At 39.5% G+C, this 20,444-nt stretch overlaps 2 protein-coding genes across 9 annotated transcripts in view; one reads left to right on the top strand and one right to left on the bottom strand.

Annotated features, from left to right (window-relative positions):
• The window catches only part of LOC129732609 (uncharacterized), a 283,879-nt gene that overhangs the window by 80,252 nt on the left and 183,183 nt on the right, over window positions 1-20,444 (bottom strand). The gene's annotated exons all lie outside the window — the stretch shown is intronic.
• LOC129732610 (1,5-anhydro-D-fructose reductase-like) lies at window positions 1,274-18,464 on the top strand. The gene is made up of 4 exons (XM_055693619.1): window positions 1,274-1,468; window positions 16,994-17,161; window positions 17,227-17,760; window positions 17,875-18,464. Exons 1-4 carry the CDS (start codon window positions 1,394-1,396, stop codon window positions 18,091-18,093), a joined length of 996 nt encoding a protein of 331 aa, XP_055549594.1. The 5' UTR covers window positions 1,274-1,393; the 3' UTR covers window positions 18,094-18,464.

The raw sequence follows: 20,444 nt of genomic DNA, 5'->3' as shown, positions 1-20,444 counted from the left end.
GTCTGATGTGATTAAAATCGAATAACAGAAAATTCAATTTCCATTTGTTGATTTCGCGCGCAAGTTTTCGCTCTGGCCCCAGGCTTCAGAACACTGAAGTTGCTCACACACAAACAAACACACATACGTACGAGTTCGGTGTTGGTTCCTCATATCGCACCGCATCATGGTAGTGCCTTTTTCTCAACAACGTAAACAACAGCAGCAACCGCAGCTGGAATCGAAATCGGACCGAGTCACAGCGGTAAACGAAAGCGTTGTGTTGGCTGCTTTCGATGAATGAATCATTTGTTCAATCGTTCGCTCTGTTCGGCAGAAAAGTTCTCGGGTTTCTATTTTGCTATTGACAGAACGAATCGTACAGCGTTGGAGATTTTCAGACAAATACACTTTGGCACTTGGAAGCACCGTTGGACGAAAACATTCCAATGGAAGTTTAATTTTCCCCTCAAACTGTGGGTGGAATTTAGGTGGGTTGTAGTTTAAGAAAAAAACATTTTAGAGCGTAAAATTTACACCCCCGCACTGTAACGCAATTAACGCAGGAAATCAATAAATCGCCAGGCTCTTTCCAGTCAATTGCTTCCAGGAATTTCAAAATTAATCAACGAAACGCACAAATTGATCGGGGGGTTGCTAAGAAAATTTCCAGCAGAAAAAAGGCAATCAGTGTCGGTTTCAAGTTCTGGTCGGAAGAAAATGCCAGTAGCAGCAGGTCACACGGAACACGGATGCCGGTGCGTTGACTTAGAAACCAGCGCCATTTTACCTGTGAAGTACTATGCCAATTAATTATGTATTCAAATCAGGACCGTGCCAGGTTCGACGGTGCGTATCGCCGAGCGCTGGTAATTAGTACAATTCGCTTTTTTATGACCGGGGACCAAAGCCACCGGAACAGTCGTTTGTCAGGACAGAAATAGTCCACGAATGTTTTTGGGCTGGTTTTGGGATGATATATCGCCGAGTATAATTTTGATTCCTGCATTTTCAAGGGCAAGTTTGGGTTTCAAATTAACAAAGGTAGACGCGATTAAGTGTCACTCGAATGCTTTCACTAACGCTTCTTCCTCATATCAAGTGATTATTCGAAAACAATAATCTAGTTATTGATAGCGTTTTCAGACACAGCGAGAAAACTTCCGACAGGTTTTCAAGCCCAACATTCAATTCGCTTACATTTTACCCCAATCTACTCGGACTAGGAGATAAGAATCGATAACACTCGTGGGCGCATATGTCTTCTATTGTCCGCTGCGGAGCTGATTGCAATTCGTCGATAGACACGAGCCAGCCTTGTTTGGCTTGTTCTGCGCTGAGAGACCTGTTCGAAATTAAATTCATTGTCAGTGTACATATAAAGTGCGCGAAGTGTGGCTGAGTGGAAGGCGAAATGTGGGCTTCGGTGCCGCGTGTGAAATTCTTCAATGGATACGAGATCCCGCTGATAGGACTGGGGACGTATCTTGTGAGTGGTTCCATACACGAATTTCATCGGATATTTGAAATTTAAAATATATTTATTTTAAACTTAAGAAATTACAATTACTGTTTCTATCATATTCAGGGTGGTGTTTGCGCTTTCAGACAAAACGGATTCCATGGTGGTGATATGGGATTTCAGAACTCTGTCAGATTTTAAAAAATGTTTATACCTTAAAGAATTGAGATATAACTGAGCAGTTAAAGTGTTAATCACTATATTAAGAGAAGGGAATTAATGAAACCTCAGCTAGCAAAAAAAACACTCGTAATCGAGGAATTCAAAAAAAAAATCATCATATTGCTTAAGCTGCTACTTGATGATAACTGAATTTATTATATTCAGTCGGTAGTATATACTGTTTATCAGGATGCTTCGAACGAGAATCAATATAACAACAGTAACAAACAGAAACTATATGACTTTCAAAGGGTTTAGTTTTAAAAATTCATCAATGCGAAACAGTTACAAAAAAGGGTTAAAAGTTCTAAAAATTAATAATAATAAATTTATTGGGAATTATTCGAAATTCGATTGGGAGTTATTCGAAATTCGAAATTTGAAGAATTAATTGGCAAAAATTTCCTTACATGTGTGAAGGAATCAAACAATTATGCATTGCAAATTAGTTAAACGTTCATTTATAAGTAACATCAGTTCAATTCCAACTAATATTTTGGACAGTTGAAAATCCGAAAAACCCGGATGAATTTCGGGGTGTCCTAAAACAAAAAAAGGAACTACTCCATTATTCATCTCAGCCCATATATGCATCCATACAACATGAAAACACACTTTAAAACAAGATAAAACGCATATTTTCTTCTTGAACCAATCTGCTAATCCTTATTCTACTTAGTTCACTTCAGGTTCCTCATAAAGTATCCTCAAAAACTTACTTAAAAGCTTAAATTTGATATTATAGTCGGGCATCTAAACTCGAAAACTCATTTAATTCAATCACCTACCTCAGAAAGCAAAATCCGCGCATTACCCAAGCAACCAAAAGTTCGAATTTCACCTAACAAACGAACTTAGAAGTTCACATACAGTTCAGATTTAGTTCCGCGGAACTTTCTTGCTGAACAACAGGACACATTACTTACAAACCAAACTTCATTCTAAATAAAGTACCGTCGATACTTGAAAGCAACTTGAAAGTTCATAAGAAGCTGCTTGCTCCTCTTCATCGGAACCTTAAAGTTCACATAAAGTTCACACGTGAACTTCAAACCCCCTGAAATTAAAGTTCGGTTAGCATCTTATCCGTACTGTTAAACAGCACGAAAGTTCAAAAGAGCTGCTTGCTCCTCTCTGTTGAAACCTTGAAGTTCACGTAAAGTTCACACGTGAACTTTAAAACCACCAGAATTAAAGTTCGGTTTATATTTTATCCGTACTTCTAATCAGCAGGAAAGTTCAAAAGAAGCTGCTTGCTTCTCTTCATTGGAACCTTGAAGTTCACATAAAGTTCACACGTGAACTTCAAAACCAGGGAAATTAAAGTTCGGTTAACATTTTATCCATACTTTTTTCAGCATGAAAGTTCCGAAGAAGTCTATGACGTACTTCATTTCTACTTCAAAGTTCATGTTAAGTTCTGCTTCAGGATTAGTAATAAAAATGAGTTTATAAAAATAATAACGAAAAGGGGTTTATATTATTAAGATCGGATATTTTTTTATCTAAATCGGAAAAAGAAAACGAGGCTATAACTCCAATAGGTAATATTTAGGTACATAAAAGCTTTCGATATCTGAACATTTTCATTTGTTGCCTTGTAGAAAATTAATTATAAATTCAGCTGCCCTGGGATGTGCACGTCGAAAGAAAAATTAAACCGGATGTAAGCTGTGAATTCCCGATAGAAGAAGATATACACTTGTTTGGGCGTGATGTTCTCATCCCTGTGCATTTTGTCCAAATCTTGGGTTCTCTTTACGGACGGCCACAGCATTATGTTTGGAGGTTTGGTTTGGGGGGTATTGGAGCTTCGAATCCATTTTTTACACACCAACGAGAGTTCTCTATGTCCCAAGGCGCTGGCGTTTCGACTACGGCAAACGGCATATCTATTGACCGAAAAGTTAGAATCGATTTTGAACAATCATCATATTTTGTTTTTAATGCTTACCAGAATAATTTTTAATAAACGGTTGGAACGAAAATATTGCGTACACAGCCTTTTTCAATTACATTACCAAAAAACTGCAGCAAAATCAAAACAAACTAGAGAAGTGTCAGATGTGCGTTCATATTGCGTTCCGCGTGTACGTTTTTTAAACTTGAAAGATCGGATAAAGTTCCACGTCAGCCTTTTCTGAACTTCTGAGTTCGCATGAAGTTCCGCGTGTACTTTATCTGAACTTCCAAGCTGAAAGAGAGGCCCGGTATGTTCCTATCTATGAACATGTAGGTAACGAAGAGAAATCAGCACATCAACTAAAATCGATGCTGACATCATATAGCGGGAACGGAGCAGGGGTATGATTTTAGGCTTCGAAGAGGAAGGACTCGAGTTCGAAGCTTAGTGTGGTAGTAAGTTGCAAAAAAATCATGAAATTTAATAATAAATAAAACCAGGCATTATTCTTCTGATCAAGAATTTATCCAGCGCGCGATGCTTATCATGGAATTGAACTAACACAAATAATCAAAAAGGGAAACGGATAACTAGAAAAAATGCTAGTTGCTTTTTTTTATTTTGAGTGTTTTGAAGTTTTCTTTTCAAGCTGAATAGCGTTCTGTGCAGCGACCTAACGGAACTTAATGTGAACTTTCTAGTTCGGTTTAGAAGCTGCTTTGCATGCTACTCGAAGTTTATTCATCAAATGAGAACTTGAAAGTACGGTTAGTTACTTAAAAATCGAGCTGAATATAATTCTATTCATGATCGATAGCTTGGCTGATTAGACTACGAAATCTCCTTTTATCCGAACTTTTGGTTACTTGGGTATTGTATACGGCTACAACGGGACTCGTTCAGCAGCCAACCAAAGTTTTTTCATCACGAAGGGACCACTATTTATTTTTATCACTAAACAAAATCACTCACTACACTGAGAATATTTCAATCTTTGCAATGTTCACCTCAAATTTCCAAAAACAAGCCTGAATTAACAGAAATATATGAGATGAATTTCTACAATTCTTAAATTTCGAGTGTGTGTATTTTCATCTGTTTTCACTGCGTTGAAGAAAATCAAAAGTTGCCAAATCAGTTTCTGTTAATACGAAAAAATAATACTAAAAATGTTGAATTATTCCGACATAATTGACATAACTCGACAGCACTGCACAGGTGACCAAATTTGCACGTTAACAACTACAGCAGATATCTAGGTAACCTACTACGAAGGGCTGCGGCTACATTCATTCATGACAATGTGATTCATTTATAATAAACAGTGTGATGGATATTGGGGCGTCGTGAGATGAATCATTGAGCAGTGATTCAAGTTTTGAGATGGATATGGAAGCGTTGTAAAAAATGGTTTGTTTTACAAAACTCATCATAAATCTAGCTACTTTTACTAAATATACAATGCTGAACGATTCCATAAGAGCACGTGAGCATATTTAGTTTATTTGTTCAATGATTTCGTGAAAATTGGGTGTTTAATCCGTGCATTCTTCGTGAATATCGGTTTAATGAGATGAATAATGGAGCAGTTCCCCTAACTAACAAAATGTCTGTCCTGTTCGTAGCTTGGAGAGTAACTGATGCTCTCGTCGACAGGGCGATCGTGCCACCGTTGAATGCTGATTTTTTATTTTTCTGAGCAACCATTTGCACCATCAAAGGTTGTTGATGGTGGATAGTACGCTATTGTGGATTCCTTTTCTCAGATCGAGACCAGGAGCGCCCAGATTATATAGTTGGCCTTCCCTTCCTAGGCCGGTGGGTCTATCAACCTGTTCGCTTCCTTTATTCTCGCTTTGTCCGAAAACACAGCTTTCGGGAACACACACGAAATTTTATTATGTTTCTGATAGTTCCAAAACTCCACGCGGATCGCATCGTGTTGTAATTCGCTTTCGATATTTTCTACGCTGATGTTGGAAAATTAACTCATCTGTATCTTACTCGATTTCTACCTTTCTAATGATCTTGAGTCCCGCTTCTTATAGACCTTCTTTAGTCTTTGCCATGATGCTATAAGCTCGGTAACTCGTCTAACAACGTTCCGCTTGAGCTGATGCGGGAAACCAGCCCGATCCCAAATTGCCATTGCCTCGGTAGACACATTCTGAACACTTTGTCCCTTCGATGATTTCTGATTTTCCAGGTGGTACCGGAAGTTACTGATGATCTCAAGCTGCGACGGAAAATGATTTTTGGGCAGGTTCTTTCTTTCTATGCCGGACATCAGATCGTATTTGAGCTTCGTTTCCGGCGACATGATAAGTTATTGTTCTATTTCCCGTGACTTCTAGAGATTACAGTCCCCTCACAATTATGGAACACTTAGGAATATGCATGCCTTTGAAAAATAATTTCTAACACATCCAACTCTTCAAAAGTAATCTATAACTGAGTTTAGCTACAGAATAATCTAATCTTTCAGCTAATTCAGTGTTTATTTTCAGATTTTGCAAGAATTTTTCAGAAAATATGTTTATTCCATAATCAACCGAATACACATTTATGGAACACTTTTAAGAGCGGTACCAATTACGAAACAATTTACATCGTATTATGGATAAACTGAAAAAACACTAATTAGCAATGAATTTATTCAATAAACTTAATTCAAATCATGTTTCAAATCGCATTATCGACCTCTTCGGAACTGGTCACTTTTTCTTAGCTTTCTCTCGACTTTTTTTCTGTTTGTCCGTCTTAAGAGCATCTTTCAGACGTTTTTCCTCATCCCTCTGTTTTTTCTTGATTTTTCGCTCTTCGATCCTTGCTTTTTTGGCATCCTCGGTCTCTTTCTTCTCCAGATCCTTCTTCTTATACCACTCCAGCCACCTGTAACTGGTAAAAACAGATGGTACATGTTCTTGTCCACGACGTTTGCGTTGATTTGGACCATTAGTTTGAACTCTCGGCCAAACTAGAACCTCTTCAAATGGATCCCTAGAATTTGTGTAAGTAGCACCTGTAGCCTCTAACGTAATATTCGTCAATTCGTTTGTTGAGGCAGGGTTTAGAAAATCTAGAGTTTAAAAAACGACTTTATAAGTTAAAGTTAAATGCTGTTTTTTATTGATTACCTGATTGAACACTAGAAGGTTCAGTGAGTGGAGCACGACAATCACTACTTACACTTCTCGCAGCATCTATACAAAATTGGCAATAATATAAAGAATATTTATATCACTATACAATTTGATATTTACCAGCGTTTTCTGCATGGGCTGTTGTCGATAGATATGAGCAATCGCCGTTGGTATTCACAATAAAATCCATAGTGACACTGTTTGACTGCTGAAGTGGTTCTGTGAAAAGCAAACCTTTTTTTGTAAGAAACGACGTGGCCAGTTCTTACCTAACCAATTTAAAAATCAGTGAAGCTTTTTTCGAAAAAAAAATCGAGTTGTAATACTGACTTGGGAAAATAGGAGGTAAATTCCGCGTTTCACGGATTTTCTCGGCGTAGTCTTTCACGGCGTATATCAAATCGATTTCGCTTATCGGAAATCCAGCTCTGGCCATGTAAAATGCCCACTGTTCGAAACAAGCTTCTTCTTCTGGTCGCAATAGGGTTAGGGGTCCAGGTCTGTCATTCCTTGGAGGATACTTAACATGACGATGCAGCGTTGTCAATGGGACCATATAGCGTTTTGCCCAGGGGGGATCTATCTGTCAAAAATCGTGTAACCAACATATTCGGCAACATGGTGTTTGTTTTGGTTTTTGTTCCTTTTGGTCATGAAATTGATCGATGTGAAATATTATAGAATTGGAATGTTTTTCATCAAAACTCGAGAAACCGCGGAAAACTTTCATGAATGTTGTTTAGCTATTCACATTTTTCCCCCATTATTGTTCATAGTTACAAACATCATGGACCAACAAACGTCATGGACCAACAAACGTCATGGACCAGAGTTGATCTGCGATAACACACACATATATGAAATTTGACAGCAGTGAATCCCCTCTGGTTTTGCCACCATACGGAGCTTTCCTGTCCTGTGGGCTTCGGAAACAGCATTTTCCAAAGACTGAGCACTGTAAAGCTTCCGTTTGGATCTCCGATCCACGTTTCTGCTTTGAAAACGTGTTTTATTGTTGATAAGGTGTTTGAATTTGTAAAAATCTTATACCAATCGAAGTGATCCATAATTGTGTAAAACTACCTTGTTTCGGTCCCTATTATGGAACACTTAGAAAATTGATTATTTTTACACAGAAAACGTTGTAAACCACCAAAATTTAGCTGAATCGTAAAAAACTCACCTTAATCTATGTATACGAGCCATTTTTTGCACAGAAATTAGTGATTATATCACAGAGGAAGCTTATGAATGAGAATCGTGAATAACGACCGACATTTTGACAGATTCATGATGAACACATTGTGCGCTCTTGAAAAACGAATCAATCTCGAGATAAAAAAGATGTTTGTTGTGTTCAAGGCAAGTTAACATGACATGTTTTGTTGCAAAAATGTTACATGCCTTCGAACAGTTGGTTTTACTAAGGAAATTAACATGAAGCACAAAACTGATCCATAATTGTGGGAGTTCCATAATTGTGGGGGGAGTGTCGGAGATGGAGTGTATTTGTTCACTACCTCCTTAACTTTCTCATTTCTCTGTAGAGAGCTGAGTAATGAGAGCACGCATACGTAAATAGCCTTTGTTCAACGATCCCTGGATCGTGGTACGAAAAATATTGATATTGTTTCATTGTATCTACCAAGGAGTTAGTTTAATAACGATTGCAATAAAGCAGACTTGCAACCTATTGTTCCCTATGCGGTGTATAAAAAATGTACAAGTACTTTGCTATGAATAGGCGTAATCATTTGTGCGGTTTAGTGGTGGGTCGTAGCAATTTTGGTTAATGTGTTGTCGAATACTATATTTTAAATAATTATTCACGAAGTTCGGCAGTAAATATATCAGTAGTAAATCACGAATAACTTTGTTGGGGTTAAAGATAGCCTTATTGTGTCTTCGGCAAAGTTATTCCCCACTAAATTTCCCATATTTTAACGGTATTGAACTTTATCTGGCTCAATGTACGGTACCCACTTCAAACGATTGAATGCTGGAATTTTTTTAAAAATCTACTTTTTCGATAGTTTAAAAATACATAATGCATGCTTGGGACCCTGAACAGCTCTGAACAAAAATCTGGCTTATAGTTTGACCCCTACAGAATCCTTCAGTAATAATAAGACATAACGATTCATTAAAATTTGAAGTGTTAGATTGTTTTTAAAAAAACATGTTCAAAAACCTGACTTTTTTCAAATATCCCGCTTGTGCACCCCTTAAACATCATTTCCTAAAGTTTTCGCCCTTATAAAGATTTTTTCTGACACCCCAAACTTTCATTTCAAGGGTGAGCCCCCAGGTTTCCAGACATCATGCAATTTTGGGACAGCCTATTGTGCATGGAAAGTAATATCACAATGGACTACTCTTGATCCAAATTGTCTAACATGTGGCCGATGTGAAAACAATAGAACACAAGTTTTTATCGTGTAGTTCCGTAAACAATATCTGGCAAGAAATAATTAGAGAAATACGTTTGATATGTCAGCAATTCCTTGAAATTATTTGTTCTTAAGCAACAAACCTAAAGTTTCGAAAATGTTTTGTTTGATTCCTGACGAAAATGTGTGTGTAATACTGTAAATAAATTTCTGAGTATAAAAAAAGTATGTCACCATACTCGGTTGTAGGGTTTGGTTAGATTGAGTACCGCAATATCGATCTGTTGATTGTTGTGGATGCTAGGTTGATGATTTGTCCCATAATACTTTTTACGGAAAATTGCTTTCATGGTACATTTTGGAATATTTGGAACACTGTTTTACCAGAAAGAGTAAGACGTTTAAGCATCACTATTTCCATTCATTTCTTAGCTCACAGAAAGTGTGTGCTCTTAGTTGCATCAGTGGTTGTGAGCTTTTTTAAAATTATCTCGGCTCTTCATTTTTGGCTTTGGCAGCATTAAGAGGATGTTAGGATGTTACTACGTAAATATTTGTGACTCATATGGCATGGTCGATGCAAACAGTTGTTAAAATCTTCCAAGTTAGCTTTCAGGTCATTCCATTCTATCTCTGTGAAATTAAAGGGGTCTATCTACCTCGTATGGACCTCTTCCTTTAGTGAACCACCGTGACGAAAAACTGCTTATTTTCTTGGTATAAATATAAATTTAAAAATCGCGGTAGTTTAGCGTAGTTGGTAACGTCTCGGTCAACGACACTGGTGACCCGGGTTCGAATCCCACCACCGACATAGGTTTCGATGGTTGTGGGGTGGCGTGATCGACTCACAACCAACCCAACTGGTCTAGATTCAATCCTAGCCGACACCGGGAGATTTTCTGAGGCGAAAAATCTCTGGGATCACGCTTTCCATCGCATGAGGAAGTAGAGCCGTTGGCGCCGGTCCGGTAATCAACGGGTCGTGAGTTAGGGTCCTGAGCAGAGAAGCAGCCGGGTCGAGTTACTGTAAATCCGCTGTTGGTAAAAGCGGTATCAAGTCGGTTGCTAGTGAGGGTGTGACTAACCTTTCTCGAGTAGAGCGACACGACACAAACGATTGCATTACAAAGGCCTTTCCTGGCCTGGAACAAGTCTGCGAAGTTTGTGACGGTGTTGCACTCGGCGATAGCGATGATGGTCCGAGCTCATCAGCAACACGTGTTACAACAGATAGCGGAAAAGATTCAGAACTCACCGACTGCGTCCCTGAATGCTCAAAATTGACAGTTTGTTCCCAGCCAGTGTTTAAACAAATAAAAGTTCTACCGGGGGGTGATTCAATATCCCTAAATAAAATAAAATAAAATAAAATAAAACAAAATAAACTAAGTCTCTCCTAAATGGCTAATAATACTATAAAAATAATACAAAATAACCTTCACCATGCAAAGGCCTCTTCATATATTCTTAGTAAAGTATTTGCAAAAAGCAAACTGGATGTTGCCCTTCTCCAGGAGCCATGGGCATATAATAATAGGATCTTTGGATTGCCTACGAAACATTGTAAGTTAGTCTACGACAGCAGTCAGCTCTCTCCAAGAGCTGCAATTCTGGTAAACATCAATATGAATTTTGTTCCCATTACAGAATTCATTGATAGAGACATTGTTGCAATAATGCTAGAAGTACCTACCACGAAGGGGAAAACGACACTATATCTGGCTTCAGCGTATTTTCCAGGGGATGTAGATGATATCCCTCCGTTGAAGGTTGCAGCCTTCATCTCGTACTGTGAAAGCCATAACAGAAATTTTCTTATTGGGTGCGATGCAAACGCCCATCATACAATTTGGAGTAGTTCTGATGTGAACAAAAGAAGTGAGTCACTTTTAGAATTTATTACACAACACGATATTGATATTTGCAACCGGGGAGATTCTCCAACTTTCATGAACTCAATAAGGGAAGAGGTTCTCGATCTCACATTGTTCACACAGTTCTGCAATTTCTGAAAATATTAAAAATTGGCATGTTTCAGAAGAAATTTCTCTATCTGATCACAACCATATTTTATTTGAGTACGCAGCAAATGGTTTACTTAATGAAACCTACAGGAATCCTCGTAAAGCGAATTGGGAGTCTTATAGCTCGGCCCTTGAGGGTGAGAGTGATATAATTCCGATCTCTATAAATTGTCATCATGAGCTTGAAATTGCATCTGAAAACATAATAGGTAAAATCAAACAGGCCTACCATTCTAATTGTCCGGAAAAAAAGCGTTCCATAAATAGAGACGTTTCTTGGTGGAACAAACGATTGGAACACCTTCGAAAGAAAACTAGGAAACTGTTCAATCGGGCTAAAGCAACATCAAATTGGGTTGAATATAAAAAGGCCCTAACTGAGTATAATAAAGAGATAAGAAGATCCAAACGAAAAGACTGGAGGTTCAATTGCGAACAAATTGAGAGCGTACCAGTCATCAGTAGACTTCAGAAAGTTCTCTCCAAAACTCACTCTAATGGCCTCGGATCCCTCAAGAAAAGTGATGGATCTTTTACTTCAGGGACAGAGGAAACGTTGAATATGATGATGGAAGTTCACTTTCCTGGTTCTATTCCTATTTCTAATACAACAACAAACACTTCAATGCTGGGTCTCACTTCAAGTATCGAAAATGTTGAAACTAGACAAAATGGCACACTTAGTGGACCAAAATTATCCAAAAATGAGGCTGAAAGTCTAGGCAACAAGATCTTCACAGCCCCTAGAGTAGAATGGGCTATTGACTCTTTTGCTCCATTCAAGTCTCCAGGAGTTGACGGAATCTATCCAATACTTCTTCAGAAATGCAAAGGTAGATTAGTACCTGCTTTAACAAAAATATATAAAGCAAGTCTTTCGCTAGGTTATATTCCTACAGCTTGGCGGCAAACCAGAGTTGTTTTTATTCCTAAGACAAACAAAAAAGACAAGTCGTCACCAAAATCCTTCAGACCAATAAGTTTGGCCTCTATTTTTCTCAAAATAATGGAAAAACTTATTGACGAATACATCAAGGATGCAATACTTTGCCGAAACCCGTTGAGTAAAATGCAATTTGCGTATCAAAGTGGAAAATCAACAGTGGATGCTCTTCGCTCAGTTGTAACAAAAATTGAGAAAACCTACAACGCTAAAGATATGATGTTGGCAGCATTTCTCGACATAGAAGAAGCTTTCGACAATGCAAGCTATAAGTCCATGAAAAAAGCAATGAAAGCTCACAGGTTTGAGAACTGTCTAATTGAGTGGATTGTTGAAATGCTTACAAAACGAGAAATACTTGCGCATCTTGGAGATTCGTCGCTTAGAATAATAGCTGTTAAAGGCTGTCCGCAAGGAGGAGTTCTTTCTCCACTACTATGGTCTTTAGTAGTAAATGATCTCTTAAAAAACTTAGAGTCACTGGGGTTTGAAGTGATCGGTTTTGCGGATGACGTGGTTGTTATAGTCCGTGGTAAATACGATGACATTATCTCAGAATGAATGCAATCAGCTTTAAACTTTACTTCCTCGTGGTGTAGAAAAGAAGGATTAAATATAAATCCATCTAAGACTACACTAGTACCGTTTACAAAAAGAAGGAAAACTAATCTCAACATTCTTTACTTAAACAGTGTTCTGCTGACATTCTCCATGGAAGTTAAATATCTTGGAGTAATCCTGGATTGTAAGCTTCTCTGGAACGCACACGTTAAACAAGTCTTAAACAAAGCTACCTGTGCTTTGTGGGCTTGCAAAAAGACTTTTGGGAAAAAATGGGGGCTTAAGCCTAGAATGATACAGTGGATCTACTCGGCTATAGTAAAACCCAGAATAACATATGCAGCTTTGATATGGTGGCCAAAAACCAAAGAAAAAACGACTCAACTCAAGTTTGAAAAACTGCAAAGGCTTGCCACTACAGCTATTACAGGGGCAATGGGTACCACTCCGTCTAAAGTCCTTGATGCTCTTCTCAACCTTCTGCCCTTATCTCAGACTATTCGACTAGATGCACTCAAAAGTGCAATTAGGTTATGTCGTACATATGCTCTCTTTGAAGGAGACTTAAATGGTCACCTACGAATTTTGAAGGAGTTTTATATAAATCCTCTAATACTAAAAAATGAAGATCTGATGGAAAAAAAGTATGATTTCAACCATCTATTTATAGTTCTAGATCCAAGTCGTAGTGAATGGGAATGTGGAGGGCCCAGCACCCGAGATGGCTCAATAATATTCTACACTGATGGCTCAAAAATGGGAAATCGGGTAGGGGCTGGCATATCAGGCCCTGGAGTAGGTCTTTCAGTGGCGATGGGAACATGGCCCACGGTGTTCCAAGCTGAAATCTATGCCATTTTGGAATGTACCTGGATCTGCTTGAAAAGAAAATATCGAAATGCTAACATATGCATTTTTTCCGATAGTCAAGCAGCCTTGAGCGCTTTGAAATCTGTTACTTGCACTTCCAAACTAGTTTGGGAATGTGTTAAAATACTTCAACAACTAGATACGCGCAACAAGGTAAACCTCTACTGGGTTCCTGGACACTGTGGTATCGAAGGTAATGAAAAAGCAGATGAGCTAGCAAGAGCTGGATCAGCAATGACACTTATTGGTCCTGAACCATTCTGTGGGGTTTCCTTTAGTGCCCTGAGAATGGAGCTATCAGAGTGGGAAAAAGGTCAGGTGCTGCTGAACTGGGAAAGCACTAAAATAGCTCGTCATGCGAAACGATACATCAAGCCTAACGTTTCGACTGCACTGAAACTGTTAAACCTTTCAAAGAAGGATCTGAGTACTTATACTGGGCTGATCACTGGTCACTGTCCGAGTAACTATCATCTAAAGCTAATAGGAAGGCTTGAAAATGACAATTGTCGCTTCTGTTACATGAGAGTGAAAGTGCTCATCATTTGTTGTGCGAATGCCCAGCAATATTCAACAAACGGCGCAAATTTCTTAATAAGGGACTTCTAGAACCTTGGGAAATATGGCCTAGTTCTCCGAACAATGTTCTGAATTTTATGCGCAGTATAATACCTCATTGGGATAATGCCTTCAATGACAATGGCGACTACTCAGACACATAGTAGTTGACTATACAGGTAAAGGCCTATAGTAAAAGAGGACACACCACAAAAGATCTAAACACTGGTCGCAGTGGTACAATGTCCCCAACAAGGAAAAAAAGGGCAAGAATTAAGTGGAACGAAACAACAAAAGGGTCCTGGTCAGGGGAAAAAATGTACTGAGCGATGACAGTTTTTTGATGACATCCAAAAGCGTCTGTCTATGACAGTGTTGGTATTGGCAAAAGAGAGACAGTCGACAGGTAAAATATATTGCGACTATAACGTTGCCGTTTAGTTCCCCATACACGAATGTTTTTTTCTTTCTTTGCTGCGATAGGATGTATGGTTGTATATAACATTCGTTATGCGATACTCACATCCTTCAGTGCACAGCCGCTCTATTGCCGAGTTTGCTTTTCTTTGTACGACGGCTGTTGGTAAGGTACCGAGTAGTTCTCACGTTTTTTCTTTCATCTTTTTTAACTACTTCAGCTTTTTTAACAGCCGTCACACGGCAGCCATCATAAGCAAATAAAAAAAGAGAGGGAAAATGTCTCTGGTAGTTTCGGGCTGTCACCGGGACGCGCTGTTTGTATTGTGCGGACACGAACGTCTGTGTAAAAAACAGACTCTTCTCCTTTCAACTTTCGCTATTCCGAAGACATCCTCTAAACAATGCCGAATCGTTACACGGAGTACATTTTTCGTTTCCTTTTGTGATGCTCTCTCGCCAATTCGTTCTCAATGAGATTATCGGACTGCTGACACAGATAGACAGTAAAAAAAGACTAAACAATTGGGATGTCTGGTCCTGGGTGGAGTCGCCTCCTCGGGCGTCGGTAATTGGCACAACAAACAGTGGCGAAACTAGACCGACGGAAAATAAGCGAAAATAAAAAAAATGCAAACGCTTCTTGTGATTCTAATGCAAATTAACTGAATAAAATGTTTCCCAGTAGAAGTTTCCTGGAAATTTTTAGAGTCTAAAGTAAACCATTTTCCCATAGACGACCGCTCGTCAAAGTAACTCAATTTATGCGAAAACTCGCAATCTTATTTAGTCAATCTGCATTGGAATAACGATAAACGTTAATAATTTCCGATTTGTATTAAGAGAAATCGAATAAAACTAGCAACAAAACAGTTTTTTTCAGAAGGGTGTGAAAGAAGTGGTCAATCCAAGGCACTTTTACCCTACATCTTCAGTTGAGTATGCATCAGCGAAAGAGCGATGTAGTCAAGAGGATAGTGGCGACGTTTCCTTACTCAAATCGCCGCTTGCTCCCTTTGGAGAAAAACGCAAATAAGGATGATTAAAACTCAACGAATCTTGCAGTCGGTGTTCCCTTTCCGGCCTATAAATGTGTCCATATCGGGGGTACAGGTGTGAACGCCATTATCCATCCTTTCTTTTTCCAATTTAGATAAGTTTTCATCAGCTGCTCGGTTCTGATATACGGGGCTCATTTTATCAGTGGGCTGTATTCTCCCTCACTATTGCAGCTAAGCTTTGGAAGTGTACAGAGTTCAGAGTTGTCGTCTCTGATTCCATGGTTTTGGAGCAGTCATAACAAACTGGTGGTGCGTTGCAAGATTTTCGTGAGTGGCCGTATTTTGCCCAGCTGTAGAGGTGATGGCAGATGGAATCATTAAAAATTAGAACAACTAATGGTGTATTTTTGAAGGTATTCCTCAGCAAGGTTTTCGAGTAATGAGTTCGCATCAAAGTGTAATGGTGCATAATGTGATAAATACACTTTTGGATGCTATTCGAGTTCCGTGGGCTTCTTTGGTAATAGTTACCAGTGTTCGAGCGACGCAGCTCAGTGCTAGACAAAGCTGCAAATTTACGACACTGGAAAGGAAAATAACGAAAACCGCCATTTTACTGTCTCAAGTTGAAACGACTTTCGGGTGCCAGCGGTGTCAATTTTCAATGAAAGTCCGATCATTGAAAGAAATGAGATGTCTGATTTAATGTTGAAATTATTTGATTCAAGCCAATTAATTGGATGAAGTCGATGAACTATAGAAACATCCACATTCTCAATCGCATAATCATCGCTGAAGCAACACAGCGTATGCGAAATCACAGAAATGCTGCTAGCCACCAATCACTGTCAACTGATTAGAGCTTTCAGCTTCAGTCTCTTTCATTCTCAGCTCGTTCGTTGAAAATTGATTTCAATTTCAACTGAAAATCCTTTCATGGCAGTGAAAGTTTGTAGCGCTGGTGCTAGATCAATTGATTTTGTTCATTGAGACACGTCTACTGCAGTTTAAGATTCGCAAAGTAGCAATCACCAGAAATCAATTAATTGGGAGCATGATTTTGAGTGAACCTTGAATCGGAGCTTATCCTATGGAGCTAAATTCTATGTTTAAAATTCTCATCATATTTATTTTTGGTCTAAAATTGTACTCAAACCTCTCCAATATGAAAATCCTACGCACGACTCTGCATCGAAAGCGCAATGAAGTAATAAACCTACTTATTCTGGCACACCCATAGCATACGCAAACGCAAATTTGTTTGGTTAATCGTTCTGCACTAGACAGCTGGAAATAATATATTAGTTTACCACTCCGCACTGGTCAATAATAACCAATCCAGTAAAATAAGAAATAGTGTATCGGTTGACTGGTTTGTGTGGTTGACCAGTTCGAGTGCGAGAGCGAGAGTCTGAAGTTATTACCATTGTGGGTTTCGAATTTCTATTGCCTAACGTTTGCACTAACCCCAACTCTCTCTATTTCACTCTCTCTATTCTCGGTTGCATAATCGGCAGACAAAGGGCGAAGAAGGTGTCAAGTCCATCAAAGAGGCAATCGACATTGGCTATCGGCACATCGATACGGCCTACCGGTATGGCAATGAGGCGGAGATTGGCCGGGCCGTACGGGATAAACTGGCGGAAGGATTCGTCCGGCGGGAGGATCTGTTCATAACCACAAAAGTGTGCCGAACGGAATCAAGTGGGGAAAAAGGGAAATCATGTACAATTGTTGTGTTTATTTGCAGCTCTGGAACTCCTTTCACAGCCCGGAACACGTCGAGCAGGCTTTCCATCGGTCCCTGGTGAATCTGAGCCTCGATTACGTTGATTTGTACCTGATGCATATGCCGATGGGGCTTCAGTTTCGGGGTTTCCAACAAGAGAACCTAATATCCTATGACAGTGCCGGAAAGGTTTTGTGCTCGGAAGTGGACTTTTGCGATACCTGGAAGGCGATGGAGCAGCTGGTGAGGACGGGGAAAGTACGCAGCATAGGAGTTTCAAATTTCAATTGCAGTCAACTGGAACGACTTCTGTCGGTTTCATCCATTCAACCCGCAACCAATCAGGTCGAATGCAACCCCGGTTTCACACAAAAAGCCCTGATCGAATTTTGCCAGAAGCATAACATTACGGTAACCGCTTTCAGTCCCATGGGTCGTGCCAATCGAAGCGATTCTTCCAGCCAAGTGACAGCCTCTATTCTCACCGATCCGAACGTGACCGCCCTTGGGACCAAGTATGGCAAAAGCAACGCACAAATCGTGTTACGCTATCTGGTAAATATTTGCCCTCCCGGGCACGGATTCTAATCTAGAAGCCGCTCCAAATTAGCACCAGACAGTCATCAATTATTTACCGTACGCTTTGTTGTAAATATTCCCACTGTATAGATTGACATTGGCACGATCCCCATCCCGAAGCCATCGAATCGTGCCGAAACGCTCGAGAATATTGACATTTTCGACTTCCGGCTGACGGCGGCGGAGCTGGCACTGATGGACCGATTCGACAACGGGAAGCGAGCGGTACCGTTGAAATATTACAGCCATCATCGGGATTATCCATTCCGGGAAGACACCGGGGAGACTGACGACGGCGGAGGGAAATGAGGTGCGAAACGGCGACGATATCTTGCGAATGTCATTAGGTGATGAAAATCCAACAATTTGAAGATATTTGTTATCCCTCTCAGCTGAGGTGTACTGGAAAAAAACCAGGGGTGAAATTCGATTACGTTTGATTGATTTGAGATTGTTGTCAATTCTATGAAACTGAAAAACAGTATTCCTTTTGTTGATCTACTAACACGGTTCTGAAATTTTTGGTAGGGCTTAGAAAGAACTTCTTTTGTTCTGTTCGTCTAATGAACAGGTGTGCAAATGATCTGGGTTCACTTGTATATACCTCCTTTCCGCAGAAGTAGTACTCGAACAACAAATTGTTTTCATTCGGACAGACCACACACTTATAGTTGAACAACTCAACGGGAATTGTTACGGTTTAACGGAGAATGGAATAGAAGAGCAGACATGCTTTGTTCCACCTGACGGATCATGCGGTAAACGGTTTACGTTTCAACGTTCCGAGCTGGCAGCAGACCGAAGCCAGAGTTTAATCAAATAATCTACTCATCATGTATGTAGAATAACAAATGTGAAGTATAGACGTTTATTCTATCTAAGGAAACAAATATTAACATTTTATTACATTATTACAAATCTGAAAAAATCTAAAAAGTAATTTCGAGTAATCTCATGGTAATAGAAATAAAAAAAAAAAATCATTGTGTACAATAACCAGGCAACTCCATTGGTTCGAACTAAGTGGAGACGCATAATGCTTTACTTTCACCTTCAACAATAAAAATTCAATAAAAGTTTTTTATATTTTTTTTATATCCAGCAATTCATGAGCGCCATCATCACGGCCATTGACATCTTTTACATCTGTTGAAATAAGATTTCCTCACTTTGGTGGATGAGATTGCTTTGAAATGAGGTTTCCGCAAAACCCGTTACCACCAACCGCGGCGGTTAGTTCAGTTTTATTTAAGCTTTCATAATCCAGCTATCCTCGGTGCAGTAAATATTTTCATCCGTCTGGTGCCGTGCCACCCGTAAATGCAGCTCTCATGCTATCTTAATATTCTCCGGAAACGGGTAGATTGTGCTCCATAATGAGGAACAGGTGTTGGCCGCGGCTCTCGGTGCAGGTACTGGGTTACCACATTGTTTTGAAGCCAAATAAGAGTTCCTATAGTGCCGCTTCAACAGCGAATTTAATATCGTACATATTTTCATGGAAGGAAAAAAATGCTCGTGCAATCCGCTTACAGAGCAGTCTAGTAGTGCTGCAGTTCTTCCTTCAGGCGTTGACGTTGCAGTCAGACGTTGGTTGGAACGAGATTTTTTTTCTATTCAAGCATTTCGTTTCTACGGATCTGAAACTTCGTTGCGCCGGAAGTTGAAAGCTGGCGAAAGTACTTGACGTTACTTTGAGACGCGTACAACTATTGTGTAACTTTTTAAGTAGTCATCAAGTACCTTACCGAGTGTTCCAAGTGAAATAAAACAAATTCGAATTTTGGAAAGTAAAAGTAATTTTTTACTCTGACAAAAAGTACTGTGGGCAGCAAGCTTAAGTAATCGCACAGCTTAGCACCCGCGGTGCGTCAACAAATGGTAGAACATGGTAGAAGCGAAGCGGCCACTTGATTCGCACCCGTCACGCTGCCAGACACGAAATTTAATTTTCACTTTCGCTTGTGAATTGTTTAGCACATACACACCCCCGTCTTGAGTTACACGTTCCGACGAATCGTTTCGGGTCTTCACATATAAAATGTGCTCTGAAAATCACTGAGAGGAGGTTTCCATAGGGAGAGGATTGGAGAGGCAGGAAGCATAGCGTTTGAAAGTGGAAACATTCTCAAATTGGGACAACGGGGAATTTAATAAAGACCTGTCCCAGGGTGGCATACTCTGCTTGTTATTGAATGTCTGGAATAGCAACACGTTGCTGTAATGCATGCAGCTAGAAGCAGAAGAATATTGGAATGTTTGTCACGTTTTTCTCTGCAGCACAATTCTGCATAGAGATTCCTCAATTAGGTTAAGCTGCTAATGAATATCCGAGGGTACGGTGTTCGTGTTGTACCGTACTTAATTAGGGTTTGCGTCTTCGAGACCGACCTAAGCGACGTGATAGTTCATATTATAGTTGATAACTGTGCAACATTTCCACCGACTATAAAAGCATTCTGGTGAAGATCGCTGATATTTTTTTTACAAATTACCTCATATTTTTTGTGCTAGCGTGTGCATTAGAGTAGAATATGCTGCGGCAACAAATAAAAAGAAAAATAGGTACGCAGTGTTTATGATTTGCCAAACAAGAAAAACATTACCGAGAATTGAAGATGTGTGGGGGTAGTCTTGACGGTAGATTTGGACCGGGAATT

This window comes from Wyeomyia smithii, chromosome 3, assembly GCF_029784165.1.
Source record: "Wyeomyia smithii strain HCP4-BCI-WySm-NY-G18 chromosome 3, ASM2978416v1, whole genome shotgun sequence".
Lineage (NCBI taxonomy): Eukaryota > Metazoa > Arthropoda > Insecta > Diptera > Culicidae > Wyeomyia > Wyeomyia smithii.
This window is presented reverse-complemented; position numbering and strand designations above follow the sequence as displayed.